Raw genomic sequence first — 27,463 nt, forward strand, 5'->3', positions numbered from 1 at the left:
TTCTATGATCTCAAATTTTCCCCACCAGAGGGGTTTCCAAAATGATTTGAGTAAAATGCTGTGTGGTGTGGCGCACAAAGCATTTTGGCGTTCAAGCTTCCACATACCAAAAAGTTTAGGGGGACCCATCACATTTTCAACTGATTGCTTTGTCGAACATGCTCACTCTGGTTTTTGCGCATGCTCGCCAAAATGGAAAGTGTTGGCTATGGACAGAGTTGGGATTACAAAAACGGCAACTATAATCAGTTACATTACCAGCAAAAATATTGTATTCAGATTACTTTTGAAAAACTAGATTCGAGAACTACTTTTCATATTCAAAGGATGTTTGCAAAGAATACTTTTCTCAAATTTAAATCAGCATCGAAAAAGCACATTTTAAGTGGTTGCACCTGAGCGAGTCTGACACTGTTTGGTTCACGGGAAAAGAGCAGGAATATGCATTTGTAAGCTACAGCCTGTTTGTTCCTTACGACAAACCGGGGCATAGGTTTTACGTTTAGTGAATTTACTTCAGCTGGAAAACTCCATGTTTAGCCATGCAAGGCATTCCTTAACCATCTGCCTCCCGCGTAGCCTGCTGGGTAACGTAGTCTTAACACACAGCCCAAATTATGTCTTCCGATGGTGCGACTGCGACGGGCATCCAAAGATTATCCAACTGCAATAAACGCTTAGCGGTAAGGATGACAAGTGTAGTCTAAGGCGATACCGATATCACTTGATCTAAGCACACTGCACTCTGCTTTAGCTATTTGCGCCATATGGATTGTGGTTGGCGGTTCACAAATCTAAATGTCTTAAACCCAATGTTTGAATTCGATCACTGAACTGCCTCTTACCAGTGACAAAAGCGCTCTTGCAACAGCTGAACAGGGCGGATCCCAGCATATCGAATGAGGATTTTATTGCTCAAATTCATGCAGATAACTTCCGTAGGCCTAACGGACACATGCTCAAACATTTGATACTTAAATTACATTGCTTCTTTAATGCCCCGAGCTTAGTTGGGACTCCATGAGAACCTAAAAGCTTGTTTGAATGTTTATCAACATTGAAATGTAAAAACTCCTGTATAGCCTCAACGTGGTTAAAACCATGTTCATATCATGGTCAGTCCTTGCGTCCATAGGTTTGTTTATTAATGAGCCTGGTTTCATTTCAAGGGCTATCCGTTTTCTACCGAAGAGGCGGGACGTCCATTTTGTATTTGCCCTTTATACAGCTGCATATTTAAAAAATATCGCCAACAAAAAGGCATAATGTAACATGGCGTTCATTTTCACATGTGTAGACTTATTTTAACCGCAATGCTATTCCACGTAGTAACTTGAGGTTTACAGCAACGCGGTTAACTTCATGCGTAAACGAGTTCAACGCATTTGTCGCAAGTCGTTGGCCCAACCAAATGAATTGAGAGCAAATTAACCAGTCCTGTTAAGATTGTCTTCACGGCAAGTTCCGTATTAGCATTTTTGCTTTCGGTTTGGTACACCAGATGAATTTTTGGTTATGGAAAATATCACAGCGGTTTGAAAATAACGATTCTTCACACTTTTCAAAACAGAAATTGGGTGAATTTAGAGTTTCAGCAACCAGGAAATTGCTGAGCGATTACATTTTATAGACAAAGATCACACAATGTCAAAGAAATTGTAAATGTGCAACTCTACAGAATTAACGTTACAACACCTGGTCAACATCTACTAGCCCTCACTCAAGGTATACCAAGAAAGTACAGTCAGCCCAGAATGTCCATAGAGGGGGTAATAAAACCAAACATGAGGTAGTGGAAAGTTTATTTACAATAAATGGCCAAAATGAGATTTAAAAACAGTTCTACTCCACATGACTCATGCACATTACAAGATGACCTGAAGGTATCAACCATTTCTAAAATACACTTTCAAAACCTGAGAGGTTAGGAATGTTTGGCAAGACACTTGCTACTTCTGTACTATAAATCACAAGCCTTTATCCTACCAATGAGACATTAAAAAATTAATTGAAACTAGTACATACTAATTCATAGTTCAGAGAAAACACAGCCCCAACCATGCCCGCCCACCAAGTCACCCTCCAAAGAGAGAGTTCAAAAAGTGTTCATATTATGCACGCTCGCCTCGGATTCGCCTGGCCAGCTGAATGTCTTTGGGCATGATGGTGACCCTTTTGGCATGGATGGCACACAGGTTGGTGTCCTCAAACAGGCCAACAAGGTATGCTTCACTGGCTTCCTGTAATTGAAGACAAGCATTTCTCAGAAAAGTAACAATTACATCTTAATTTAAAGGGATACTTGATTTTTTAACGTGCTCTTTAATTCCCAAGTCAGATTAATTTGTAGAGACTATTTTTATGTAGTTCCAGTATGAAGGAAGTTGTGAGCTAATGCTAACTGACCTTAGTGCTATGACTGGAAGTCTATGGTACCTGCTAGCATGCTCCCAAAGTATCTTTTTTAGTGCAGCAGCAAACCATTACAACCAAGTTCACTCACACTCACCACTTTGGTTGGTCCAACACTTTAACATGGGCAATTCTAAAATTAGCACCCATGTCACTAAACCCAAACTTAATCTTTTCCAATCCAAAACAAAGTTCACTTGCCTGCAGAGCGCCAATGGCTGCACTCTGGAAGCGGAGGTCAGTCTTGAAGTCCTGGGCAATTTCACGGACCAGACGCTGGAAGGGCAGCTTCCTGATCAGCAGCTCAGTGGATTTCTGGTACCTACGGATTTCTCTCAGAGCCACTGTACCCGGCCTACACAACACATTTAAAATAAGTATCTGCAGGCCAGTCAACATTTGCCCAGAAGTCCAACACTGCAGAAAATCGAGAAGGTCCAGGTGAAGTGTTACCTGTATCTGTGAGGCTTCTTCACACCGCCAGTAGATGGTGCGCTTTTCCTTGCAGCCTTGGTGGCCAGCTGTTTCCTGGGCGCTTTTCCGCCAGTGGATTTACGGGCGGTCTGCTTAGTACGTGCCATGGCTTACTTGACTACTGAAAATACATCAACATCAAATGTGTAAGGCACAAGGTGGCAATAGTATTAAAGTATGATCAATATGATCCTTAGTCAAGGTTACTGAAGGACAGAAAATTGACCCGTTGAGACCTGGCTAGTGTGGGTGCACTAGATTATTGCAGTAAAAAGGTATCAATTGGCATGCACCTAAAGTCAATACCGACAATGGACTAATATTAGCTTCATATACGGGCCTTTTACTAACGCCGCCAAGCTAGTTACCGCAGCTAGTAGGAAACGACAGCCATAATAGAAGAAAATAAAGCACCAAAATGACAAATTGAGGCATTGTGTAGTTCCATAATAACGTTCTGTGGAAAATATAATTGTAATCGTGTGGAATATGCGATAACTAGATATCCACTTGATAACTGGCAAGTCGGTTAGCCAGGAACAGGACATGGTTGAACACACTGGAAGCAGGGCGCCAACTATCTGAAGCAGTGGCGGGTCAATTGAAACTAACGTTAGCGATGTAAAATGTCTAGTTAGGATACCTAACTACCCACGGCGTGGTACTAAAACGACAATCAAAATCAGTAATTAACTACTCATTACTATATTGTTAAGGGCAAACCAAACTGAACGCTAGTTCAGAAATGTGCGCACCAACTACTGTTAATCTGCTATTCAAGCCACCATTACACGGCTTGTAACCTACACGTTTCGTTTATCTTCGAAGATGCCAGGCAGCTGCCCATTTTGTAACATGGCGCCTACAACGAGGAATCATATTCCCATTGCCACACAATGGCCTTCAAGGCCTAGTTGAGGTAAATTACCGTACTCAGCGAAAATCGTAGAACACACAACACAATCAAAACGAGTCGCTTGTATGTCGCAAATCGTAAACATTAAAACACGCTATGCTTGGTAGGTACTGTAGTTAACTGTCGAGACAAACTAGTTCTGTTTTACAGTAACGTTAGCCAACGTTGGCTAGCTAACAACAAAACCTCGCTTGATAGTTTTGGATACCTAAATAATATCAAAACGAACATTGACATAAAACGAACATTGACATGAACCACACACCGTATTAATTTAGATAAAATATTATATAGCTACCTCTGTAACCAAAACAGACTTTCAAATGTTTTTCAAATACCGTCTTGAACCGCTTCGGTGACTGCTCGTTAAGGGGAAACCGCACATTCTATTTATACTTTTTTTGTCTGATTTGTAGACCTGCCCACAAACATCAGCAAAACGCTTTGTATTGGTCAAACCACAATGACGCAGTCTTCTTTACTAATTGAATCAAATTTCTAACAAGTTCATCCAAGCGAAGTGTGAGACTCGTTTAATGATAAACAACCTACCGGTAAACATTTTAAACGTAACACTTTAGTTAATTTTTAATCTAGAAAGTGGCATCTGGCAACAACAAAAATATGAAAAGCGGAACCAAAAGTATTTGGAAACTTTGCCATTTCGGAATAACGATGGACGTGTACACAATGCTTGATACATGCCCGGTTCATACATAGCCACAGTTAGGATTAGTCACACATGTATTTGATACAGCTCAGTGGTGCATGCCTGTCGTTTCGAAGAAAGTCTACCAAACATTTTTATTTGGTTGCTTGAAATAGCGTTGTGAATCTTTTCAAAGGTGAGCATAAAGGCCTTTTCTCACCAGGTCCGTCAAAAAAATCAATACGACGCCATTCACACCAATTGTGAAATATCGTCCTGCTGCAATCAATCTGGCCATTATTTATTCGAAACAGGTTTGATTTTTGCGTATTTTCGCTTTCCAAAAATATATGTTGACCAATAGGAATTGTTTTCAGGGACACGATCTTTATCACAAAGGTAAACTTGTCTGACAGACTGATCGTGTTCGTGTCTCAGCACAGGGAAGTATATGATAAACAGCATGTAAACTTTTGCTTGTTTTATTTTTTTTTAACCCCATCATCATTTGACAAACTGATTCTAGGTAACTGTAACATATACAATTGTGTCTAGACATGGCAACGCAAGCACATTGAGGGAAGCGCAGGAAACTGCTTCCCAGCGAGCATTGCCTACACTCAGCAGCCGTAGCCAGGTAGACCTAGAGCTATAGGCTAAGCTTGGTGTTATATCATTAGCCTATATCGTAATAAACAACAATTCGTACAAAAAACGCAACAGACTTGGTGAGAAAGGGCCTTAGGGGTGCAAAAACAATACTTTGATCATCCGCTAGTTACACTTTATGTCATGTTCAGCTATGTCATGATGCCATGTTCAGCTTTGGCATAATATTTCTGCAGCAATCTACATCTCATTTGAGAGAAACAGAAGTTATATGAGTGTCTTCAGAGTTGTCACCTGGAAATAGCTGGTGCTGAGTGAATCATGACAGAGCATAAGACACTGGTCATAGGTAGGACACAAGTCATTACAATAAATTCCTTTACATTATTATGCATTGTAGGATGTTTTAATACTGTGTCTCTTCATGTGCTTGTATTTGTGTCAATGTTTTGGAGCAGACTTTGAGCCTCGGGTGAATGACACTGCCCAAGGTGAACAGAACCAACAAAGCAGAACAGAGAAACAACTCTGGGTACGCAGTGAAAACTCTTTCACTTTCAACTTCTTCCCTGATGGTGCACCAACAGCACAGGGGGCAGAAACTGCCCTTTCAGATGTGAAACACCAGTTTGCAGGATTACAGACAAAAACATCCACCACTTCTACAGAACAGGGTTCTGGTTTTGCATTCAACTTCCAAATCCCTGTTAGTATACCAGGGGAGATGGAGAAAGAAATTGGCACACCAGTACCCTCAGGGGATGTAGCCCTGAAAGAGCCTGAAGAGGAAAAGCCTCAGGGCCAGAACGTTCAACAAGTAATTAAAGCACCTGAACCAACCACATCTTCTAAAGCCAAGAAAAATAAGAAATCTGGTCATAAGAAAATTGCCAGCGAAGGACAGCAAAAACAGATGACAAACTTGACAGACACAGAAGGGACTCGTGGGGAGGATGGCACAATGCTGGTGGGTGATGGTGTTGTTTGAATTTAATATTTACATTTGATTCAGTGTGGCTGGTGTATATCAGTTCAACTTTTGGTTGTATTTTTCAGACTACAGAACAGCAGCTGAAAAGAGAGCTGGACTGGTGCATTGAGCAGCTAGAGTCGGGAATGGCTACACTGAAGGCTACGCCAAAACAGAGTGGGTGTAGTTTAGACTCTATAATCCAGTTGATCTCTGAAGTGTACGATAAACAGTATATTCAAATGTGAGATTTTCATAAAAACAGTGAAGAAGTAGATTGTTATGAGATGCATAAAAAGTTTGATGTGGGATTATATCTTGAGTCTTTGCTGTCTGTAGAGGAGGAGGCCTCTCGTGCCCTTAAGACGCTGCGCAGCTCCAAAGCCCCCCTGGCAAAGAAGAGGCAGGTGATGAGGGCCATGTCTGGGGACTACAGGAAGAAGATGGAGGAGGAGAAGCACAAGCAGTTCAAATTAATTCATGCTGGTGAGTGGAGTGAGAGAGAAAGTCAGATATTAATACAAATCACATTTTATTGGTCACATACACATATTTCACAGATGTTATTGCAGGTGTATTGAAATCCTTCTGTTCCTAGCACCAACAGTGCAGTAATATCTAACGATACAGCAAGACACATAGAAGTTCAAATTTAAACAGGCTTGAAGTAAAAAAAAATAAACATGCAGCTTACACTAAAGTCAGACCAGAAATACTGCAAATGATAGATAGAAATATGTGGCAACTAAGTATTTATCTTTTTATATTGCAGCAATGACATCGGCTCAGGTCAAAGTAGTGGCAGACCCTGCTAAGAAGTCTATTTTCCACAGGAAAGCGGAAGGTAGAACAGAGACTCTACCCTTAAAATTAAATGCAAAGTGTCAACAAGATAATTTACAGGCACAGACTCCAAACACAAGTGTGCTGAACCATGAGAACTCAACTTTTGTCTTCACTCCTGCTAATGAAGAGTTCTGCTTTAACTTCCTCTGATTTGCTCTGGGGAAGTATTTGCTCAAGAAATCAGTCTTACTCTATAGAGGAATACAAATTAAGCCATTTTTAAAGTTCTTTGCTTGAATGCTCTCCATCTGAATAATGGTTTCGGTTGATTATAATGCTATTGTTTGTGGTTTGATTAAGTATTGTAAACCTCTTGATTAATAAAATTGATTATTTGGGTAAATATCTGCATCACGCATTAATTCATTGAAGTTACATCAATCTACGACCATCTCTACATTTATTGAAACTGAAAGGTTAGCATTGTCCAGCAACAATGGTCTTGAGTTCAGGAGGGAGAACAACGTTACAAATGTGCCCATGGGGCAGCTTCAGTGTGTACTATTTCATGCCATAGTTTCTCTTGCTACTTATTTAGTGTATCTCTATCAATCAAATACTGTATGACTGGGGTAAATATACTGTACATGAGGTTCAAAAAGTCTTGACTGGGGAGAGTTTCCACAAAACCTTGACTGTTTCTGGAGCTAGGAATCATGGGAAATGAAGTTACCCACCCAAATGTTTACTTTAGGCATTAAGTTCTCAAAGAAAAATGACTACAACTACCAGGAATATTGACTACACAACTTTGGGCAGTCACCCGAGCAAATGTAATTGTAACACAAGCAAACGAGAAGTCTTGAAGACTAGGCAACTGAAGAAAAACTCGTTTTTACGGTAAGTTTAAATGTTTAAACTATTGCTTAATATAACTGTTGTTTCTTCTGTCCAACAGCTCTGTTAGTTTTTTACTTTATGCGTGTGCTTCTATATTAAAATGGCTAGATAAGCTAGCTAACGTTAACGTAGCTAGTTAGCTGTTGTTAGCACCATCCAAAAAGGGGCTACACATTTGCTTAGCCTGTTTTCTTAGCTAGCTACATGACAATGACAGAAGAGTTGGCTACAACACATATAGTATGAGACCAGGCCAAAGATTGCTCGCTAGAAAACATTCCTCCATGGCATCCTTTCTAAATTGGGTATCTTGTGTGCAGATTACAGCCGTGCAGTGGGAGCTGGTCTGGGTTGAGAATGTCGGAGTTGAGCGACGAGGCGAGTGAATCGGAGCAGTTTGGTGTCAGTCTCTCCCTGTGGCTAGGGGACATTAACACTTTAGTACGACCTGAGGAATTGGATGTTCCCCTCGACCTCCACACCGCCTGCTCTATTGGCCAGTATGATGTGGTATCAGAGTGTATTAAAAAGTGAGTACCTCATCAATTGTGTTTGTGAGAGAGACTGGATGCTTCTCAACACTCATTGATAGTAATTTCGTGCTATGTCTTTTTTAGAGGGGAGGTGAATTTGGACAGCAACAACATTGGTGGCTGGACTCCCCTGATGTATTCCTCATATATTGGGCATGACAACATTGCTAATCTTTTGCTGGAGGCTGGAGTGAACGTTAATGCCACCACTGGCAAAGGTCTGACACCCCTTATGCTGGCAGCGAGCTGTGGGAATGAAAGCATTGCATACTTCCTTATACAGGTCAGATTTACTTTTCTGAATCAACAATTGTTTACATTTTCACCATAAATAAACTTTAGTTTAGGTTTAATTTTAGTGTAATGGGTGGTGGTGGTTTTATTGTACACTATGAAACAATTTCCTAATTGTTTTATCTCCCAAAAGCAAGGTGCTGAATTGGAGCTGAAGGACTCTCGAGGCTGGACAGCCCTGTACCACTGCACCAGCACTGGCCACCAGCAGATGGTCAAGTTCCTGTTGGATAGCAATGCCAATGTCAATGTGAGGTGAGTATCGTCAGTCAAATTAATACAACCATCTATGTCCCACTATTCAATCATGAGGTGTGTAATGACACGTTTCTCACCTGCAGAGAGCCAGGGTCTGGCTTCACTCCGCTGATGGAGGCTGCTGCTTCTGGACATGAAATCATTGTACAATGCCTCCTTGACCATGTGAGTAGGTTTCCGTTTGCTAGTATTTACAGTACTGTCATTTTCATATGTTAGTCTCAAATACGTACCTGATGCAAATCTGTTGAAGGGGTACTAAACCTAGTTTGTATATGATAAATCTGGTCTCAGGGTGTCAAAGTAGATGAGCGGAACGCCAAAGGAGAGACCGCCCGTGCCCTCGCTATGATGTACGGCCACACAAAGATCGCCAGCCTCATTGACATGCGCTCTCCTAAAGCCAAAGCAGGTGCAGGGGAGGACTTGCATACTAAGAAGATTACTCATTTAAATCTGATACCTTTTTGTACCTCAACTTTTGGAACAATTGTGGTGGAGCAGTTTAGGTTCTCATTGCACCTACATTTGTCCCCCATAGGACACTTTGAGGACCTGAGCTCGTCGGAGGACTCTGACAGCAGTGCTCCCCCCAGACTGAGTCGCTTGAGTCGCAGCCGAGCCAAGGGCCCCAGCATCCACGATGGGCCTCAAGCCATTGCCAAATTCAGAGTGGGTGGCCCCAGCAAACACTCAGGTAGCGTTCTTTAGGTTACTTCTATATTACAGCTGTATCTATTCCACAGAAGAAGTTAAAATGGTTGTGCTGAATCCAATTACTGCTCTGCTGCTAGATACTGTCCTGTTGGACCTTGTTTGATATAGCTATTATTCACATTCCTATAGAGCCAGCTGTTGCACCCCCGGGATACATTGCATTCCGTGATGTCGGGGAGCAGAGTGAGGGCATGTGTTTCCGTGACGTCACCTCGCCTATCAACGAGCTGGATGGTCAGAGCAACAGCAGCAGAGGTATGGCTACATAGTTAAGCACACTTAACTGTTCACTTATTTGTCACTAGATCGTCCTAGAACAGCAGCAACTTTACACGTTTCCTCTACACAGAAATACCAGTCTACACTTCTACCCATTCCGCCATGTTGCTAATCCAGCTGCTGTGATTCCGCTATAGATGAGAGCCCCTTCTTTGATAACGACATGCCCACCATGAGGAGCAGCAGTAGCAGCAGCGAGGGAATTCCCCGCGTGATCGGACTTAGCCGGGAGGGCTCGCTGGAGAGTAACGAGGTAACCACACACGGCACGGTGACTGCACATTGACGCATTCACATACCACAATGGTGATTCCATTGAGCCCTTTTGTCCTCCATTCACAATGTACCTTTGTCCTTTTTAGGACTCGGATCAGGCTAAAAAGAGCTGCTCCCGCCGCGCAAACAAGGGTCATCACGGTAAAGGCAAGGGTCGCCATGGTAGCAGCAGTGAAACGGTGCAGCCCGGTGGCCCAGGGAACTGTGGGATGCGCTCGCCTGTAGGTGGTCGTCCCAACTATGCAGGTCCCAAGGCACGTGTCAGTGTTGTTGGATCACTATACATTCATGAATATTTCATGCTGTTCAGTGAGTTCTGTTGTGTTTTTCCCTCGAGCAGTGTCTGATCTATACCTGACCTTTGACCCCTGCCCTCTTGTAGGATCTGGCTGAGTTCCTGGAGCAGATTGGCTTTTCCAAGTACCTCCCCCTGTTGGAGGAACAGGACATTGACCTAAGGATATTCCTCACCCTCACAGAGAATGACCTTAAGGAAGTGGGAATCACGTAAGTCGCCGTGGTTTCTCACATACCTAGCTTTGGCTCCGAAGCTCTCACTCGTAGTGTCTGTGACATATCCACATTCTATCGGCTACTGACTTTCTGTCCATCTCAGACCTACTCTAGGCAGTATAGAATATCGCACGTCTCTCCATTCTGATTTACTTAGTTTTCTCCACTGCAGGCTTTTTGGACCCAAGCGCAAGATGACCTCAGCGATTGCACGTTGGCACAGTAGTGCCCGGCCACCTAGTGATGCTCTGGAGCAGGCCTACGCTGACCAGCTGGAGGCTGAGATGCAGGAGATGGCCATTCAGCTACATAAGGTGTCTACACGATAAAGAAGCAAAAACTAACCAAAACCTTATTTCTAAACCACTTCATCGCTCCTCTCCTCCCCCAACCCCTCTTTCTTCTCTGGTGTAGCGGTGTGAGGAGGTGGAGGGCCTGCAGGGCCAGATGTCTCAGGAGAAAGAATTGCGCACAGTGATGGAGGGATGCCTGATGGAGTACAAGATGGCCTGGAGGAAGGTGCACACAGAGCTGGTAGACAACCACAGGCTGGCCCAGGACATGAATGCCGTGCTAGAAAAGGCCCGCGCCTGCCGCTGCAAACTCCTGTCTCGCCTCAGTGCCGACGGCAACGGCAGTCCTTACCACGGCGATGGAAAACTGAAAGGCGATACTGGTGGAAAAGGTGGGTGGCCGTGAGCTGCATTGTTGGATGACGGGTCATTTGCATGGGCACAAAACCAAATATCCTTCTGCCACTCCTTTGGAAAGCAACTTATTATTTCTCTTCTCGTTCTTTCCCTCAGGTGGAGAAGGCTTGAAGTCCACCAGTATCTCGGAGTTAATGACAACACTGGATTCGTATGAAGAGGAGCTAGGTAGGACAAACTATCGCAGGTTTTCAAATCTATCCAGTGCTCGGATGCTAACCATTGTTATGAGAGTTACTGTTGTCTGAGTGTGTCTGGTTGTTTGATCCTGCCAGGGGAGACCCTCCAGGCTGTCCTGCAGAACCTGAGAAGACTGAGTGTCCCAGAGAAGGTCACAGACAGCTGGGAACAGCCTTAGGCAGTACTGGTGAGTGTCTGGGTGGGTATAGACGTTAGGTGTTAAAGCGAACCATCAACATGAATGGCTAACCATTCTTTAGGTAACTAGGACCCAATCAACATGAGTAAGAAATTCTGGGTCTCAATTCTGTCTTCAAAAGGCTTCCTGAAAATGCTGACGGAGGGTGAACATGCCACCCTGAACACACTCAATGGACTGGGAGTGGGCCAGACCAGCTGGCCTGACTGGATACAGTGGGATGAGGACCAGTGTTCCCAGGCGCTCCCGAATGGGACAGGGGTTGTGGCCTCTAGCCTGGCCAAAGATGGAAGAGGCCATTGGCAGCTACTGCAGGGATATGACAAACGGGCAAGGGCAGCTGTCCCTCACATGCCTGTGCTGGTGATGGTGGACTGCTTCAGTTGAATTAGGAGGTGCAGTCGGGGGAAAGCTGATAAACCAGCAAGGCTGTAGATCCTATACTATATGTATGAGACACATGCATGCTGTGATCAATGATGCAGCCAAACAAAATAAAGATCACTCATGTTTCTAACGAACCTGATCTTTGACATGAAGAGAATACATGTACATGAATTGATCATTTTAGATTTATTTTTTTTAAATATGGTTTTGTTTTATGTTAGTGTCGTCCTGCTGAATGTAACCTCCCTTGTTAATCTTTCACCACGCCTGTGTTACTGTCTTCTATAATGTTTAACTGTGTTTTATAGGGTTTTATTTTTTTCAAACTTTCCATTTTATTGTTCATGTTCATATATGTTAAGTATGACTTCAGTGAATGTGTGTAATCAAAAGCGCAATAAATACTGTCGTGGCAGTCTAAAACCTGTGCATTATTAGGTTAACTTTCCAGGCAATTTTATCTTAATGGTAATTTTTCAACATTGTAGTATACCAGTCTTACTTTCATTATTAATTACATGTTTAAGGTATAAGCACAATTTAGTCTGTGTAATCTATTCCTTTTCAAATTCTAGTTCCGTAAGCATTATGGCAATATGTCCCATTCAAAAGGTCACTCACCGACTGGTTTATGATACAGCTGAGTTTCAAAATATTTTATTGCCATAGAAAACAGTGCTGGAGATTCCTTATCTGATGAATAAAGGCCACATCAAGACCGACATCTTTATCGCTATTTACATACACAAATTATTCATTTAGAAGAGCAAACTGTTCCACCCAGCTGAGCAATACACAATAAAAAATTATTTTTAACATTTCAGCAAATATACAGTACTAGTCAAACGTTTGGGCACGCCCACAAATTCAATACTTTTTCTTTATTTTTACTTGTCAACTTTAGAATAATAGTGAAGACAACACTATGAAATAACACATGGAATCATATAACCCCAAAAAGTGTTAAAACAAATATATTTTAGATTTTTCAAAGTAGCTAGCTTTGACAGCTTTGCACACTCTTAGCATTCTCTCAACCATTTTCATGAGGGAGTCACCTGGAATGCATTTCAATTAACAGGTGTGCCTTAAGTTAATTTGTGGAATTTCTTTCCTTTATGTGTTTGAGCCTATCAGTTGGGTTATGACAAGTTAGGGGTGGTATGCAGAAAATACAGACCAAGTCCATATTAGGGCAAGAATAGCTCAAATAAGCAAAGAGAAACAGTCCATAATTACTTTAAGACATGGTCTGTCAATCTGGAAAATTTCAATGGATGTTTTTTCAAGTGCAGTCATAAAACTGTCTCTCATCAGGACTGCCACAGGAAAGGAAGACCCAGAGAAATCTGAAATTAACTGCATCTCAGCACCTCACAGAGTTCAAGTAACATACACATGTCAACATCAACTGTTCAGAGGAGACTGTGTGAATCAGGCCTTCATGGTCAATTTGCTGCAAAGAAACCACTATAAGGACACCAATAATAAGAGACTTGCTTGGGCTAAGACACACAAGCAATGGACATTAGACCTGTGGAAATCAGACCTTTGGTCTGATGAGTCAAAATTTGAGACTTTGGGTTCCAACCGCCGTGTCTTTGTGAGACGCAGAGTAGGTCAACAGATGATCTCCGCATATGTGGTTCCCACAGTGAAGCATGGAGGAGGTGTAATGGTGATTTGCTGTAGACACTGTCTGATTTATTTTGAATTCAATGCACACTTAACCAGCATGGCTACCACAGCATTCTACAGCGATATGCCATCCCATCTGGTTTGCTCTTAGTGGTACTATCATTTGTTTTTCAAACAGGTCAATGACACAAAACACACTTCCTGGCTGTGTAAGGGCTATTTGACCAAGGAGAGTGATGGAATGCTGCATCAGATGACCTGGCCTCCACAACCCCCCGACCTCAACCCAATTGAGATTGTTTGGGAAGAGTTGAACCGCAGTGTGAAGGAAAAGCAGCCAACAAGTGCTCAGCATATGAGGGAACTCCTTAAAAATGGTTGGAAAAGCATTCCAGGTGACTACCTAGTTGAGTGTGCCAAGGGTGGCTACTTTTTAGAATATAAAATATATTTTGATTTGTTTTTGTCACTACATGTTTCCATATGTGTTATTTCATAGTTTCACTGTCTTCACTATTATTTTACAATGTAGAAAATAGTTAAAAAAATAAAGAAAACCCCTTGAATGAGTACGTGTGTCCAAACTTTTGACTGGTACAGTACAGTGTGTATGTATGTACACACACACAATATATATATATATATATATATATATATATATATATAAATAATATATATATATATATATAGTTGAAGTCTAAAGTTTACATACACTTAGGTTGGAGTCATTAACACTCGTTTTTCAACCACTCCAATTTCTTGATAACAAACTTTTGTTTTGGCAAGTCGGTTAAGACATCTACTTTGTGCATGACAAGTCATTTTCCCAACAATTGTTTACGGACATATTATTTCACTGTATCAAAATTCCAGTGGGTCAGAGGTTTACACATTGAGTTGACTGTGCCTTTAAACAGCTTGGAAAATTCCAGAAAATGATGTCATGGCTTTAGAAGATTCTGATAGGCTAATTGACATCATTTGAGTCAATTGGAGGTGTACCTGTGGATGTATTTCAAGGCCTACTTTCAAGCTCAGTGCATTGACATCACAGGAAAATCAAAAGAAAGCAGCCAAGACCTCAAAAAAAAAGTGTAGACCTCCACAAGTCTGGTTCATCCCTGGGAGCAATTTCCAAAAGCCTGAAGGTACCACGTTCATCTGTACGCAAGTATAAACACCATGGGACCACGCAGCCGTCATACCGTCATACCGCAGAACAACAGCAAGGGACCTTGTGAAGATGCTGGAGGAAACAGGTACAAAAGTATCTATATCCACAGTAAAACAAGTTCTATAATCAACATAACCGGAAAGGCCGGTCAGCAAGGCCGGTCAGCAAGGAAGAAGCCACTGATCCAAAACCGCCATAAAAAAGCCTGACTGGTTTGCAACCGCACATGGGGACAAATATCATACTTTTTGGAGAAATGTCCTCTGTTCTGATGAAACAAAAATAGAACTGTTTGGCCATAATGACAATCATTATGTTTGGAGGAAAAAGGGGTTCTTGCAAGCTGAAGAACACCATCCCAACCGTGAAGCACGGGGTTAGCAGCATCATGTTGTGGGGGTGCTTTGCTGCAGGAGGGACTGTTGCACTTCACAAAATAGATGGCTTCATGAGGAAGGACAATTAGGTGGATATATATATTATGATTTTTTTTTTACCTTTATTTTACTAGGCAAGTCAGTTAAGAACAAATTCTTATTTTCAATGACGGCCTAGGAACAGTGGGTTAACTGCCTGTTCAGGGGCAGAACGTCAGATTTGTACCTTATCAGCTCGGGGATTTGAACTTGCAACCTTTCGTTTACTAGTCCAACACTCTAACCACTATGCTACCCTGCCGCCCCAATTAGGTGGATATATTGAAGCAACATCTCAAGACATCAGTCATGAAATTAAAGCTTGGTCGCATATGGGTCTTCCAAATGGACAATGACCCCAAACATACTTCCAAAGTTGTGGCAAAATGGCTTAAGAACAATAATGGTATTGGAGTGTCCATCACAAAGCCCTAACCTCAATCCCATAGAACATTTGTGCGCAGAACTGAAAAGGCATGTGCGAGCAAGGAGGCCTACAAACCTGACTCAGTTACATCAGCTCTGTTAGGAGGAATGGGAAGCTTGTGGAAGGCTACCCTAAACATTTGTCCCAAGTTAAACAATTTAAAGGCAATGCTACCAAATACTAATTGAGTGTATGTAAACTTCTGACCCACTGGGAATGTGATGAAAGAAAAAAGCTGAAATAAATCATTCTCTATACTATTATTCTGAAATGTCACATTCTTAAAATGAAGTGGTAATCCTAGCTGATTTAAAACAGGGAAATTGTACTGGGTTTAAATGTCAGGAATTGTGAAAAACTGAGTTTAAATGTATTTGGCTAAGGTGTATGTAAACTTCCAACTTCAACTGTATATATACACACACACATACATTATTGTGTTCACTTAACTTTGAGTTTCTGTCATTGTCAAAGGGAGCACTGAATAGGCCAGCGGGCTCATCTCAAACTTTCAACAGTGCTCCATAAGGTAGGTACATGATCCCCCGTTCTCCTCTCCGACTGGTTTAATGAATTGGACTCCAGTTTTACCGACCTATCTTCCAATACAGCCATCCTGCTACCATGGCCACCCCCCTGTGGACCCCAGTCTTTGGAGAGGCCAGCCTGGAGTGTGAGACCCAGGCCAGTGTGAGCCAGGTGAGGTGCGCTCCCTCTCACAGAGAGCTGGCTGGGAGGGGGTGGAGCTGAGGGTCAGGTGTACTCACACAGGTGTCCGCAGCCAGCCGGGCAGTGAGAATTGCTCTTTAACCAGTTCATCACGTGCTCCAGGTGCCCGCCATGACTGCAGCCTTGGCACCACACAAACAGCCCCTTCACCACATGGTGGCACACAGCACAAACACTGGCACACTGGTGGCACCTGGGGAACGGGAAAAGAAGTGGAGTGGCTATATTGCACAACTTTCCAAATGTCCTCTTGCCTGGCTCCTCTCTAAGTTTCTTCCTCGGTTCCTGCCTTTCTAGTGAGTTTTTCCTAGCCACTGTGCTTCTACACCTGCATTGCTTGCTGTTTGCGGTTTTAGGTTGGGTTTCTGTGTAGAACTTTGACATCTGCTGATGTAAAAAAGGGCTTTATAAATACATTTGATTTGAGAGTATCTAGAAATATGTAATTTGCCATTTAGTTGCACTGTTTCTCATTAGGTTAGTAACGCTTCACTTAACCATTTACTGTGTTAGGTAGGTCAAAGTTATACCGGTCACAGATCCAGCCCCTGTTGCTCATGGGCCGTTTGCAGTTGCTGCAGTTGACGTGCAGCGTGGTGGATGTCTGGTTCAGACAGGTGATGGCGCTGCAAGTGCTCAGCTTGATGACCTCGTTGGACACGTTCCACAGCTCGAAACGCTGCAGCAAGTCAATGTAGGACATGTACCAGTGCTCCTGAAATAGGGTCACCGCTATTATTAGAACATGCAGAAATAAACAAAATATTTGTCCGCTTGGAACACATGCAGATTACCAAGACTCTAACCTCCATCATTATTTAGTCAATCAAGCAGTTATTTGTAAACTAAATCAGCTATGTTAAATCGTTCAGAATTCTCAAGAGCATCCAAATTAATGTTATGCAACACAATCATTGAATTTGTATTCTGGTTCAGGAACCAACCATACATATTCTCAACATTATTCCTATTAGAAAGCTTCAGTTCTTCACCATAACAACTGTTATATCCCTAGCTCTGACCTGAGTGAGGTCGTCGATCTCCTTGCGGATGCGGTCTCCCAGGACGATGAGCACCGAGACCGCCATCTGCACGTCGCCCTGCTCGGCGTAGTGGCTCAGCATCTCTCTGACCACGGGGCAAAAAAAGCGGGAAGGGAGGTGTGGGCTGAACAGCGGCTGCGAGATGGCGATCAGGGAGAGGGACTCTATGGGCGTCAGGCACATGACCTCCGCCTCGTTGCCGCTGGCGTGCGGCGAGTCGGCCTTGTCCTGCTGCAGGTGCTCCGGGACCGACGGGTTGTCCATGATCTCGTGGCGCAGCGGGAAGGCCTCCTGGGGGAGCGTGTACTCCTGTTCTTCCACTGAAAACACAGGAGAGAGAAGAATAATGCTCAGAAAGTACTAAGCCTAGATCATAGACTAGCTATGAAACATGGCTGTAACCTTCATTGAAATGGCATCAGTGTCGAATGTATACGACCTGTGTTGGGGTCAGACTCACCGGCCTGGATTTCGTGCTCCATAGAGTAGAGGTCATCGTCATCCAGCTCAGCGTCACCAAACATGTACTCCGCCTGTCCCTCACTCCCCTCGGTCTCCTCATTCTCTGCAGTGGGACAAATCTCTGTATTGTTTACTCATCTATTGCATCCATCATAGTAAAATGTGGTTCACAAAAACAACCTATATGTTGATTAATTTCTTCGGTCACGTGAATGTTTTTAGAGTTTACTCTCACCGTCGTTGTTGCTGTTGATGAGCGAGTTCCCAGGCTCCAGGTGAATGTTGTCCTGTCTGCTCTCTCCTTTACTACGGTCCAGCCTGCTCTCCGTCCCCATCTCCTTCATACTGAAACTTGGGCGGACACAAAAACAGGATTTTAGTTTGTCCACACTATTTTTCAGCTCATGCGTTTTATGTAAAAGCCTGTGGTCAGTACCTGTTCATTAAAGGAAGGTTGCCCAGTTTGCTGATGTTATTTGGACCAGGTGTCGAGAGGTTCGCTGGATCTGAGAACATGAGCCGAAGCATAGTCCATGTAGTGGAAACCTTCAAATGGGGAAATATGAAATAGGTTTGTTAGTGATCCTTAAAACTCTACTTAGTTCCACAACAATGTTTAATTGGATATGTGTAAATGAATGCAGCTCATCTCTGAGGGGAAGACTGACCAACCTGAGGTCTGTTGAGCTCCTTGGCCACCTTGGCATTGTGGTCGCACAGCTCGGCGAAGGGTTTGCCGCCGAGGAGGTAGAGGCGCGCCGTCTTGACAAACCAGTCCATGCGCCTGCTCTCCAGAGACGACTCGAACACGCTGAGGGCGCTGGACACATGGGCAAACTGCTCCGTCAGATCGGGCTTCTTGAAGAAGAAGATTGGGTAGCGGCGGTCGCCACCCGGGTAGGGTTTCCTGTTGGAGTCGCCACTAATGAGGCTCTCCTTGGCGGCGAAGGCAAGGTCGCCAAACAGGCCGAAGCACAGCCCCTCGGGGTTGGCCCGGTCCACGGGCCGGCTGGCGTCCTTGAACATGTGCTGGTAGAGTGTGCTGTCCTTGGAGCCTGACAGCAGGAAGTAGGGGTCATGCTGGTGGCGCCACACGATGCCCGTGGTCACGTCCTTGTGCTCCTCGAAGGTGGCAAAGGGGATGAAGGGCCGTCGGACGTCCCACACGTAGATGTTGTGGTCCACCATCATGGAGCAGGTGGCCAGGTGCCACTTCCTCTCAGGACGCCACTTGACCCGTGCCACCGAGGCAATGGTCTGGACGCAGTAGATCTCTTTGGCCCGGTTGGTGGTCATGTCCCACACCTTCACCATCTTGTCCCGGCCACCAGTGGCCAGCCAACCCCTGCAGACAGAGGTCAATATATTAGCAAAGTGGCTGTTGATTAGAGGTCAACCGATTAATCGGAATGGCCGATTTCAAGTTTTCATAACAATTGGTATTTTTGGACACCGATTGTGGCCTTTTTTTGTTGTTTTTTTACACCTTTTTAACTAGGCAAGTCAGTTAAAGAACACATTCTTATTTTCAATGAGGGCCTAGGAACGGTGGGTTAACTGTCTTGTTCAGGGGCAGAACGACAGATTTTTACCTTGTCAGCTCGGGGATTTGTTTTTGCAAATTTCCGGTTACTAGTCCAACGCTCTAACCAACCTGCCTTACATTGCACTCCAAGAGGAGCCTGCATGGCAGGCTGACTACCTGTTACGCGAGGGCAGCAAGAAGCCAAGGTAGGTTGCTCGCTAGCATTAAACTTATCTTATAAAATACAATCAATCTTAACATAATCACTAGTTAACTACACATGGTTGATGATATTACTAGTTTATCTAGCGTGTCCTGCGTTGCATATAATCGATGCGGTGCCTGTTAATTTCTCATCGAATCACAGCCTACTTCGCCAAACGGGTGATGATTTAACAAGCGCATTCGCAAAAAGAGCACTGGCATTGCACCAATGTGTACCTAACCATAAACGCCTTCCTTTAAAACCAATACACAAGTATATAATTTTAAACCTGCTAACATGAATTTCTTATAACTAGGGAAATTGTGTCACTTCTCTTGCGTTCCGTGCAAGCAGTAAGGGTATATGCAGCAGGTTGGATCGCTCGTTGCGAACTGTGTGAAGTCCATTTATTCCTAACAAAGACCGTAATTAATTTGCCAGAATTGTACATAATTATGACATAACATTGAAGGTTGTACAATGTGACAGTAATATTTAGACTTAGGGATGCCACCAGTGGCTATTGTCGATGTGTTCCTGGTTCGAGCCCAGGTAGGGGCGAGGAGAGGGACGGAAGCTATACTGTTACACTGGTAATACTAAAGTGCCTATAAGAACATCCAATAGTAAAAGGTATATGAAATACAAATGGTATAAAGAAACAGTCCTATAATAACTACAACCTAAAACTTCTTACCTGAGAATATTGAAGACCCGTGTTAAGAAGAACCACCAGCTTTCATATGTTCTCATGTTCTGAGCAAGGAACTTAAACGTTAGCTTTTTTTACATGGCACATATTGCACTTTTGCTTTCTTCTCCAACACTTTGTTTTTGCATTATTTAAACCAAATTGAACATGTTTCATTATTTATCTGAGGCTAAATTCATTTTATTGATATATTATATTAAGTTAATAAGTGTTCATTCAGTATTGTTGTAATTGTCATTATTATAAATAAATAAAATAAAAATAGGCTGATTAATCGGTATCGTCTTTTTTTTGGTCCTCCAATAATCGGTATCGGTGTTGAAAAATCATAATCGGTCGACCTCTACTGTTGATTCAGGTGAATCAGGTGAATCAACAGCCACACTGTAAGCAAGAATGATTATTGTATCTAAAGAAAATTCACGTTAGATGAATGGTCAACCAATGCAAACATCAATGCATTTTCAACATGTCTTTCTCTAAAAGCCTCTCCCTACCTGTCATCGGGGTGCCAGTCACAGCAGAACACAGGGCCGGTGTGGGCTGTGAACATCCTCTCATACCGGTCAGGCCTCCGGATGTCCCACAGCTGGACGTTACCGTTCTCAAAGGAAGCAGCAAAAGTAAAGTAATCCTTCATGCTGAACTGAACATCTCTTACACTCTCCGACTGACCTGAAAAAAATAACATTGATAAACAGTAATGTTCTCAGGCCAGGTACATTACCATGTCGTGCGACTATGTTGTTTATTTAGTAACTAATAAGATGCTGTTTGTTTTGTATCCCAGAGGCATTCCTGGACATGAGCAGGGCCTGGTTTCCCAAAAGCATCTCAAGGTTAAGTTCATGATTAGAACCTTCGTAGGAGCATCGTTAAATCACCCAGCTGTTTCCCAAAACCATCGTTTCCCAAACCAAGTCGCACTTCAAAAACTATTGTTATTTACCAACTGCCACAGACCACTCATAGAACAGCTAAGTGCATCACTGCGTCACTTTATACACAGAAGATCTCTGCTCAACATAGAATCAACTTGTTTCTGTCTCTCTGTGACCACCGATAACTTCGGAAAGAAGTTGACTATAAATACAAAGTTGCCAATGTCTTTGCAAGTGACGGAGAAAAAGATGTTCTAAATGAAAACTGAGAACTGCATTCCTACATAGGCATATACATTTAAATCATATGGGAATCAATTTCATGTTCAGTCAATTGAGTTCTATTCGATGCTACACTGTCTGTAATTTTGCCTCAATGTATTTAATGTGTAACAACATGTGCGCAATGATGTTCCAAATTAAAATCGGAAATTTAGTGCATTATAGGGTAAGCATTAGAATATGCCACCTCAATATTTTGCAGCCGTAAGGTGATAACTCTAGGAGCTGATCGGTCGTCAGTATTGTGGAATAATTATTATGTTAAGGTAAGATTTGAATGGAGAAAGCGGATCAAAGAGCAGTGCTGCCTTTCTTCCTATCAGTATTGATACATGCTCCAACAACGCACTCAGCGAACGTTCTTTCTGCGTCGTGTTTTGGGAAGCGCATGTTACATCTTCGGCCATTGTAAGAATGATGCATCGTTAAAACACTTGTAAACCGAAAATGCATCGCTATCGGGAAACCAGGCAGGTATTTCTACACTCCACTCAAAATGTTACTCCTAGGTTCAACCTCAAAAGTGCAAGAACTATCCACAGACACACATACCTGAGAAGGTGCTAACGGACTCCTTCTTGCGCAGGTCGAAGCACTTCATGTAGCCATCCTGGGAGCCACTGAGCAGCATGTAGACTTCGGTGGGGTGGAAGCACACCTTGTTGACCGTGCGCTTGTGCTCGGTGAACAGCTGGTCCTGCTTGTTGCGCGACGGCTTGCCCAGGTTCCAGGTGACTACCGCCCCGTTGGTGGCAGCCGTGGCCAGCAGGTTCTCCTCCATCTGGTGCCACATGACGTCGGCACAGCTGAAGTTGAGCGAGGGCTTGCGGCCCACGCGCAGGTTGAGCTTCTCCACAAACTGCTCCTCCTCCAGGCCGTAGATCTTGAAGATATTGCGGCCGGCCACCACCACCTGTGTGGCATCGCGGCACACACTGATGGCGTTGGCGGGCGCGTCCAGGTGGCAGAACATGGTGCGTCCGCTGATGGCACTGCCGCCCAGGGCTGTGGTTACCCGCGACATCTTCTCCATGGCCTGGTGGGGGACAAAGAAGGGTGGTTGGAGAAATTATATTGGGAAATTCCAAAAGAATGCCCATAGTTTCGCCAGAAGATGGCACTGCTACTATGAAGAGAGCTCAGTTTGGTACTTGAGCTGTGCTGCTGGCAGTGGTCTGTCACATATTTATAAGACCCTGTAATCTCTAATTCATTTCAATGGACTTACTCCAAACAGCAGCAGCGATCCTCTCTGCCTCTAGAGAAACACAGAGGCCTCCTCATACAGTCCTGTCAGAGGTCACCAGAGAAAAGTGTCATTATCCTCCACTTCAACAATCATCCACACGTATATGTTAATCTTGTAGAGTAGAGAAAGGGAACCCATTCAGTAGTGGGTCTGTAGGTTTTTGCTCCAACCAGCCAGACACAACCTGATAGTACCTAGGCCTAACCAGTATCTACTTAGACAAAGTCCCTTCCTGTTCAGGTGCTGAGGTCCAAGCTGGAGCAAAAACCCTGACTGTCATTGCAACTCTTCAAAATCAAATGATCTTTAAAGAGTAGCTACACTGATACGTCACTGAGGCTGAGACAATTACTGCAACCAGATTAAACATTCACAAGTTACAACAAACAGTACTTACCTACAACCCAATAGTCTTCTATAACATGGCTCAAGAGAATATTCACCCCACTTTGCCCGAAGTGCATGGCGGACTGCTTAATGCTCCCAGCTCTCCAGATTCCTGCAGATTAGAACAGAGGGGCGCATAAAACTAAGATGACCATTCATTGCTGAAAACAATGTATCCACTGAGCTTTGCAATGTTTAGGGAAGTTTACGACCTGCCATTTGAAATGTTTATAAATATTAGCTAGGATCTGGCTAGGGTAGCTAACGTACCTAGCTATACTAATTGTGTCGTTCACGTTCTCGATATGACCTCACAACAAGACTGAGACACAGCCAATGAATGCATTTCAATAAGGAACATTTGTCGTCTAATTTGCAAGCAGACATCACCTGGGAGCTGACTATAAAGCTTGCTAGCTAACGTTAACTTGCTAAAGTACTTAACGTTAGTTGCAACATAGCAGTCGGATGACATGATGCTAATTATTTTACTAGCAGGTTCAAAATATTAGTTGACGAGAAAGGTACAGTTATTTCCCAATATAAATGTTTTCAGTGCACAACAATTGGCGCTAATTTTGGAGGACTGACCTTGCTTTTGAAAAAAAAAATGTTGTTCACTGCACTGGAGAACCGGAAGTTGTAACTGTTACTACCATGAATCTAGCGAAAACAAGCATAACAAAACGGAAGTACATGTTCTGAAAGGAATTCATTCATCGTTCATACTTTGTTTTGTAACATTTTATTAATGTTCTATACATGTGGATGGTAAGTGTTTTTCTACCTTTTATTATTCTGACATCATGACTTTGAAGTCGCAGCTGAATGCATGTTTCTTGTTCTTCCCATACAGTTTCAGTTCATGCACCTATATCTATTGAATAGTCTATTTTGGGTCAGAATGAATATCAAAACAGAGAGTAGGCCTATTGACCTGTGAACTGAGAATGAGGCTTGTTCTGTTCTCCAATGTATATAAAGGTTTAGATAGCAGCTGCCATCTGCAGTGTGTCAGGGGAAAAGGCCCTCCTCCCTCAGGAGTTTTGAGGAATAACAACATTCCCCTGTGTAATGTCCACTCAGGTCTGAGGTGGTTTTGGCACATTAACCCTTTATAAAGCAATGAGTGGAACACTATTCACCTGCGAAGACCCAGCTGTCTGGAGAAAGTTATATGGCAAATACTGGGAGGTAGTGGAGGCCAAGTCCCTTGGGAAGGGCAAGAAGTCTGGAAAACTGCTTCCCTTGGATAAATGGTAAGTGTGGCACATATATGATCCCATTACCAGGTATCAATGAAGAGCAGACTATCATCACAACTACAGTCAATCTGTCACATTAATTAACATAAACACACATAGATTTTAGCTTTCAATTTATCAGGACGGGGAATCCTTCAATGACATTTATGCATGCCTTTTGATTGATGTAAGTAAACATGGGATATTTAGTCTGAGCCTCATCTCTGGCCAGGTATCAAGAGGAGCTGCCTGTAGCCATCGCTGGGCGTGCTTATAAATACGTCACCCAACCAGAGCTGGTGAAACTGATGGAGTGGAAGCTCACTGTAAGTAGTGCAGATAGATGCATAGCTTTATTGACTAAGTAGTAAGTGAATGTTTCTGATATTCCAGGTAATAATTTGAAATTAAAATTAAAATTCTAGTAACTATACTTTCCTTACTGTCCATGACCAAAGAAATCTCTTTAAACTCCCTGCTCCCTGACTGGTTGTGAAATGTCTTGGCACTGTATCACCTGCAGAGGGGGAAGTTCCGTCCGCGGTTGCAGCAGCTCGTGGCCTCGAACAGTGATGAGATGGTGGAGAAGTGCTCTAGAAAGGCCTTCAGTCTCCTCCCTGACGTCCAGGCAGCCATCACAGAACTCAGCTCTCTCAAAGCCCTGGGCCCAGCCACCGCCTCAGGTCAGCAGCACTCTGTCTGGTTCGCAGGATGAGAAAACACTTTTTAGGCAATTTTTAAGACTGACAAGACCGAGAAGGCTGACATGTTTTCTTCCTTTCAAGAGTAGAAAAAAAGTAACCTAGACAATGTTGGTTCAGTCACCTTAATGGGAAAAATTGATTTAGGCATATCAATCATATGAACAAAGCTCAAAATGCAGGACGGAGGTTCCCAACACTCTGTTAAAGCATAGTTAATATTCAGGAAACTACAGCGATCTGGTAAGGGGCACAGTTTAACTTGGACTATCTTTGACTGGCCTTTGTGTTCCAGCTGTATTGGCAGCAGGAGCTCCCGAGCAGGCTGCATTCATGGCCGACGAGGCCGTTGGAAGTATCCCTGGACTGGGGCCCATCCAGTACACACCCAGGCACTATGCTCTCTACCTGAACAAGATGGCTACACACACACAAACACTTAACAAAGGTGAGATAGCGTGTGTGTGTGTGTGTGTGTGTGTGTGTGTGTGTGTGTGTGTGTGTGTGTGTGTGTGTGTGTGTGTGTGTGTGTGTGTGTGTGTGTGTGTGTGTGTGTGTGTGTGTGTGTGTGTGTGTGTGTGTGTGTGTGTGTGTGTGTGATGCACATTTGTGGATACATATTTAGTGGGTCCAAATATTATCTATCTGCAACATTGTAGTTTTGCTCCATGTGCATTAGGCTTCCTCCTGGTGTGTGTGTAAGAGACAGAAGGGGGGGGAACTATACCCGGGATGTGGTAACCCCATGTCGTAATCTATGCTGACGTTGTTTGTTGACCCGCCTCCATCTTCCTCAGTGGACAGCGAGCGGGACTGGACCCCCCATAGGGTGGAGCTGTGTTTGTGGGCATGGGCGGTGGCCAATCAGCTGCAGCTCCCCCTGCTGAAGGATGTGAATCTAGAGAACAGCCTTCCCAATAAGTCAGACCCGGAGACCAATGACAGGCCAGCTAAGAGACAGAGGACCAAGTAAACTTTTTTTTCTTCAGAAAACTACCTTGTAAATCCTTTAATTTAACAATAGAGAATATGACTGGGATGAAAGAATGTCAGGCTACCTCAACATTATTGCCGTAGTGTTTTGTCTTTACGGTATGTCTAGTTTTACAGTGTAACATGCAAATAAACTTCCAAATTAAATATTTAAACAGTATTTAGTTAGCATCTGGTGCTTGGTTAACTCACCCCATGTACCCACAATGTGTAGTGCCACTTGATGATACTTTTGTATATATAGTGTATGTGGACACCCCTTCAAAAAAAAAAAATTTACTAGGCAAGTCAGTTAAGAACAAATTCTTATTTTCAATGACTGCCTAGGGTTAACTGCCTGTTCAGGGGCAGAACGACAGATTTGTACCTTGCCAGCTCGGGGATTTGAACTTGCAACCTTCTGGTTACTAGTCCAACGCTCTAACCACTAGGCTACCCTGCCGCCCCAAATTAGTGGATTCGTCTATTTCAGCCACACAACCGTTGCTGACAGGTGTATAAAATCAAGCACACAGCCACGCAATCTCCATAGACAAACATTGGTAGTAGAATGGCCTTACTGAAGAGCTCAGTGACATTCAACGTGGCACTGTCAAATGATGTCACCTTTCCAACAAGTTAGCTTATCATATTTCTGCCCTGCTAGAGCTGCCCTGGTCAACTGTAAGTGCTGTTATTGTGAAGTGGACACGTTTAGGAGCAACAATGGCTCAGTCACGAAGTGGTAGGCCACACGAGCTCACAGTGGGACCGCTGAAGCGCTTTGTCCTCAGTTCCAACACTCACTACTGAGTTGCAAACGGCCTCTGGAAGCAACGTCCGCACAATAACTGTTAGTTGGAAGCTTCGTGAAATGGGTTTCCATGGCTGAGCAGCCACACACAAGCCTAATGTCGGCAATGCCAAACATCGGCTGGTGTGGTGTAAAGCTCGCCGCCATTGGACTCTGGAGCAGTGGAAATGTTTCTCTGGAGTGATAAATCATGCTTCACCATCTGGTAGTTTGACGGACAAATCTGGGTTTGGTGGATGACAGGAGAAAGCTACCTGCCCCAATGCATAGTGCCAACTGTAAAGTATTGTGGAGGAGGAATATTGGTCTGGGGCTGTTTTGCATGGATCGGGCTAGGTCCCTTAGTTCCACTGAAGGGAAATTTTAACGCTACAGCATACAATGAAATTCTAGACGATTCTGTGCTTCCAACTTTGTGGCAACAGTTTGGGGAAGGCCCTTTCCTGTTTCAGCATGAAAATGCCCCCGTGCACAAAGTGAGGTCCATATAGAAATGGTTTGTTGAGATCGGTGTGGAAGATCTTGACCGGCCTCCACAGG

At 43.5% G+C, this 27,463-nt stretch overlaps 5 protein-coding genes across 11 annotated transcripts; 3 read left to right on the top strand and 2 right to left on the bottom strand.

Annotated features, from left to right (window-relative positions):
- Window positions 1-94: 94 nt before the first annotated feature.
- lg11h8orf33 (linkage group 11 C8orf33 homolog) lies at window positions 95-7,219 on the top strand. Of its 3 annotated transcripts, none has more exons than XM_046369048.1 (6): window positions 95-683; window positions 5,297-5,409; window positions 5,519-6,027; window positions 6,117-6,207; window positions 6,370-6,516; window positions 6,803-7,219. In XM_046369048.1, the coding sequence occupies exons 2-6, from the start codon at window positions 5,382-5,384 to the stop codon at window positions 7,024-7,026; spliced, it is 999 nt and encodes a 332-aa protein (XP_046225004.1). In that variant the 5' UTR covers window positions 95-683; window positions 5,297-5,381; the 3' UTR covers window positions 7,027-7,219. The 3 variants fall into 3 exon arrangements, with proteins under 3 accessions (XP_046225004.1, XP_046225001.1, XP_046225003.1); XM_046369045.1 differs by lacking the exon at window positions 95-683 and adding an exon at window positions 4,436-4,647; XM_046369047.1 differs by lacking the exon at window positions 95-683 and adding an exon at window positions 4,662-4,765.
- On the bottom strand, window positions 1,786-4,242 carry h3f3d (H3 histone, family 3D). 2 transcript variants are annotated; one of them, XM_046369051.1, is made up of 4 exons: window positions 4,101-4,242; window positions 2,866-3,007; window positions 2,614-2,767; window positions 1,786-2,240 (listed from the first exon to the last, which is right to left on the bottom strand). In XM_046369051.1, the coding sequence occupies exons 2-4, from the start codon at window positions 2,991-2,993 to the stop codon at window positions 2,112-2,114; spliced, it is 411 nt and encodes a 136-aa protein (XP_046225007.1). In that variant the 5' UTR covers window positions 2,994-3,007; window positions 4,101-4,242; the 3' UTR covers window positions 1,786-2,111. The 2 variants fall into 2 exon arrangements, with proteins under 2 accessions (XP_046225007.1, XP_046225008.1); XM_046369052.1 differs by having other exon boundaries at window positions 2,866-3,004; window positions 4,101-4,231.
- Window positions 7,220-7,613: 394 nt separating the features above from the next.
- Window positions 7,614-13,389, top strand: anks3 (ankyrin repeat and sterile alpha motif domain containing 3). Of its 3 annotated transcripts, none has more exons than XM_046367920.1 (16): window positions 7,614-7,716; window positions 8,037-8,246; window positions 8,334-8,532; window positions 8,677-8,798; window positions 8,885-8,966; window positions 9,096-9,213; window positions 9,343-9,498; window positions 9,648-9,773; window positions 9,935-10,050; window positions 10,160-10,327; window positions 10,456-10,580; window positions 10,759-10,900; window positions 11,001-11,271; window positions 11,393-11,464; window positions 11,572-11,675; window positions 11,797-13,389. In XM_046367920.1, the coding sequence occupies exons 2-15, from the start codon at window positions 8,074-8,076 to the stop codon at window positions 11,652-11,654; spliced, it is 1,953 nt and encodes a 650-aa protein (XP_046223876.1). In that variant the 5' UTR covers window positions 7,614-7,716; window positions 8,037-8,073; the 3' UTR covers window positions 11,655-11,675; window positions 11,797-13,389. The 3 variants fall into 3 exon arrangements, with proteins under 3 accessions (XP_046223876.1, XP_046223875.1, XP_046223877.1); XM_046367919.1 differs by having other exon boundaries at window positions 11,572-11,663; XM_046367921.1 differs by having other exon boundaries at window positions 10,160-10,294; window positions 11,572-11,663.
- A 2,504-nt stretch (window positions 13,390-15,893) lies between these two features.
- Window positions 15,894-23,843, bottom strand: wdr24 (WD repeat domain 24). 2 transcript variants are annotated; one of them, XM_046369053.1, is made up of 12 exons: window positions 23,784-23,843; window positions 23,203-23,304; window positions 22,785-22,846; window positions 22,109-22,592; window positions 20,891-21,068; window positions 18,624-19,296; window positions 18,388-18,497; window positions 18,187-18,302; window positions 17,950-18,054; window positions 17,469-17,809; window positions 16,977-17,161; window positions 15,894-16,639 (listed from the first exon to the last, which is right to left on the bottom strand). In XM_046369053.1, the coding sequence occupies exons 4-12, from the start codon at window positions 22,587-22,589 to the stop codon at window positions 16,471-16,473; spliced, it is 2,358 nt and encodes a 785-aa protein (XP_046225009.1). In that variant the 5' UTR covers window positions 22,590-22,592; window positions 22,785-22,846; window positions 23,203-23,304; window positions 23,784-23,843; the 3' UTR covers window positions 15,894-16,470. The 2 variants fall into 2 exon arrangements, with proteins under 2 accessions (XP_046225009.1, XP_046225010.1); XM_046369054.1 differs by lacking the exon at window positions 23,784-23,843 and adding an exon at window positions 23,463-23,708.
- On the top strand, window positions 23,548-26,290 carry zgc:112496 (uncharacterized protein LOC541336 homolog). Its single transcript, XM_046369056.1, has 6 exons — window positions 23,548-23,963; window positions 24,279-24,451; window positions 24,669-24,762; window positions 24,960-25,119; window positions 25,433-25,585; window positions 25,935-26,290. Exons 2-6 carry the CDS (start codon window positions 24,318-24,320, stop codon window positions 26,108-26,110), a joined length of 717 nt encoding a protein of 238 aa, XP_046225012.1. The 5' UTR covers window positions 23,548-23,963; window positions 24,279-24,317; the 3' UTR covers window positions 26,111-26,290.
- The last annotated feature ends 1,173 nt before the right edge of the window (window positions 26,291-27,463 follow it).

The sequence above is a fragment of the Oncorhynchus gorbuscha genome, linkage group LG11 (assembly GCF_021184085.1).
Source record: "Oncorhynchus gorbuscha isolate QuinsamMale2020 ecotype Even-year linkage group LG11, OgorEven_v1.0, whole genome shotgun sequence".
NCBI lineage: Eukaryota > Metazoa > Chordata > Actinopteri > Salmoniformes > Salmonidae > Oncorhynchus > Oncorhynchus gorbuscha.

Bases quoted from the DNA above. Each gene is read 5' to 3' on its own strand.
- h3f3d (XM_046369051.1), bottom strand. From the start codon at position 2,993: ATGGCACGTACTAAGCAGACCGCCCGTAAATCCACTGGCGGAAAAGCG. The intron at 2,768-2,865 runs GTAACACTTCAC...TGTGTTGTGTAG, and splicing joins AAGAAGCCTCACAGATACAG to GCCGGGTACAGTGGCTCTGA. The intron at 2,241-2,613 runs GCAAGTGAACTT...CTTCAATTACAG, and splicing joins CAGCCATTGGCGCTCTGCAG to GAAGCCAGTGAAGCATACCT.
- lg11h8orf33 (XM_046369048.1), top strand. From the start codon at position 5,382: ATGACAGAGCATAAGACACTGGTCATAG. The intron at 6,028-6,116 runs GTGGGTGATGGT...TGTATTTTTCAG, and splicing joins GGGAGGATGGCACAATGCTG to ACTACAGAACAGCAGCTGAA. The intron at 6,517-6,802 runs GTGAGTGGAGTG...TTTATATTGCAG, and splicing joins GTTCAAATTAATTCATGCTG to CAATGACATCGGCTCAGGTC.
- anks3 (XM_046367920.1), top strand. From the start codon at position 8,074: ATGTCGGAGTTGAGCGACGAGGCGAGTGAATCGGAGCAGTTTGGTGTC. The intron at 8,967-9,095 runs GTGAGTAGGTTT...ATCTGGTCTCAG, and splicing joins TACAATGCCTCCTTGACCAT to GGTGTCAAAGTAGATGAGCG. The intron at 10,581-10,758 runs GTAAGTCGCCGT...TCTCCACTGCAG, and splicing joins CTTAAGGAAGTGGGAATCAC to GCTTTTTGGACCCAAGCGCA.
- wdr24 (XM_046369053.1), bottom strand. From the start codon at position 22,589: ATGGAGAAGATGTCGCGGGTAACCACAGCCCTGGGCGGCAGTGCCATC. The intron at 19,297-20,890 runs GTAGGGAGAGGC...CTCTGTCTGCAG, and splicing joins GACTGGCACCCCGATGACAG to GGGTTGGCTGGCCACTGGTG. The intron at 17,162-17,468 runs GTCAGAGCTAGG...ACCCTATTTCAG, and splicing joins AGATCGACGACCTCACTCAG to GAGCACTGGTACATGTCCTA.
- zgc:112496 (XM_046369056.1), top strand. From the start codon at position 24,318: ATGAGTGGAACACTATTCACCTGCGAAGACCCAGCTGTCTGGAGAAAG. The intron at 24,763-24,959 runs GTAAGTAGTGCA...TATCACCTGCAG, and splicing joins TGATGGAGTGGAAGCTCACT to AGGGGGAAGTTCCGTCCGCG. The intron at 25,120-25,432 runs GTCAGCAGCACT...TTTGTGTTCCAG, and splicing joins GGGCCCAGCCACCGCCTCAG to CTGTATTGGCAGCAGGAGCT.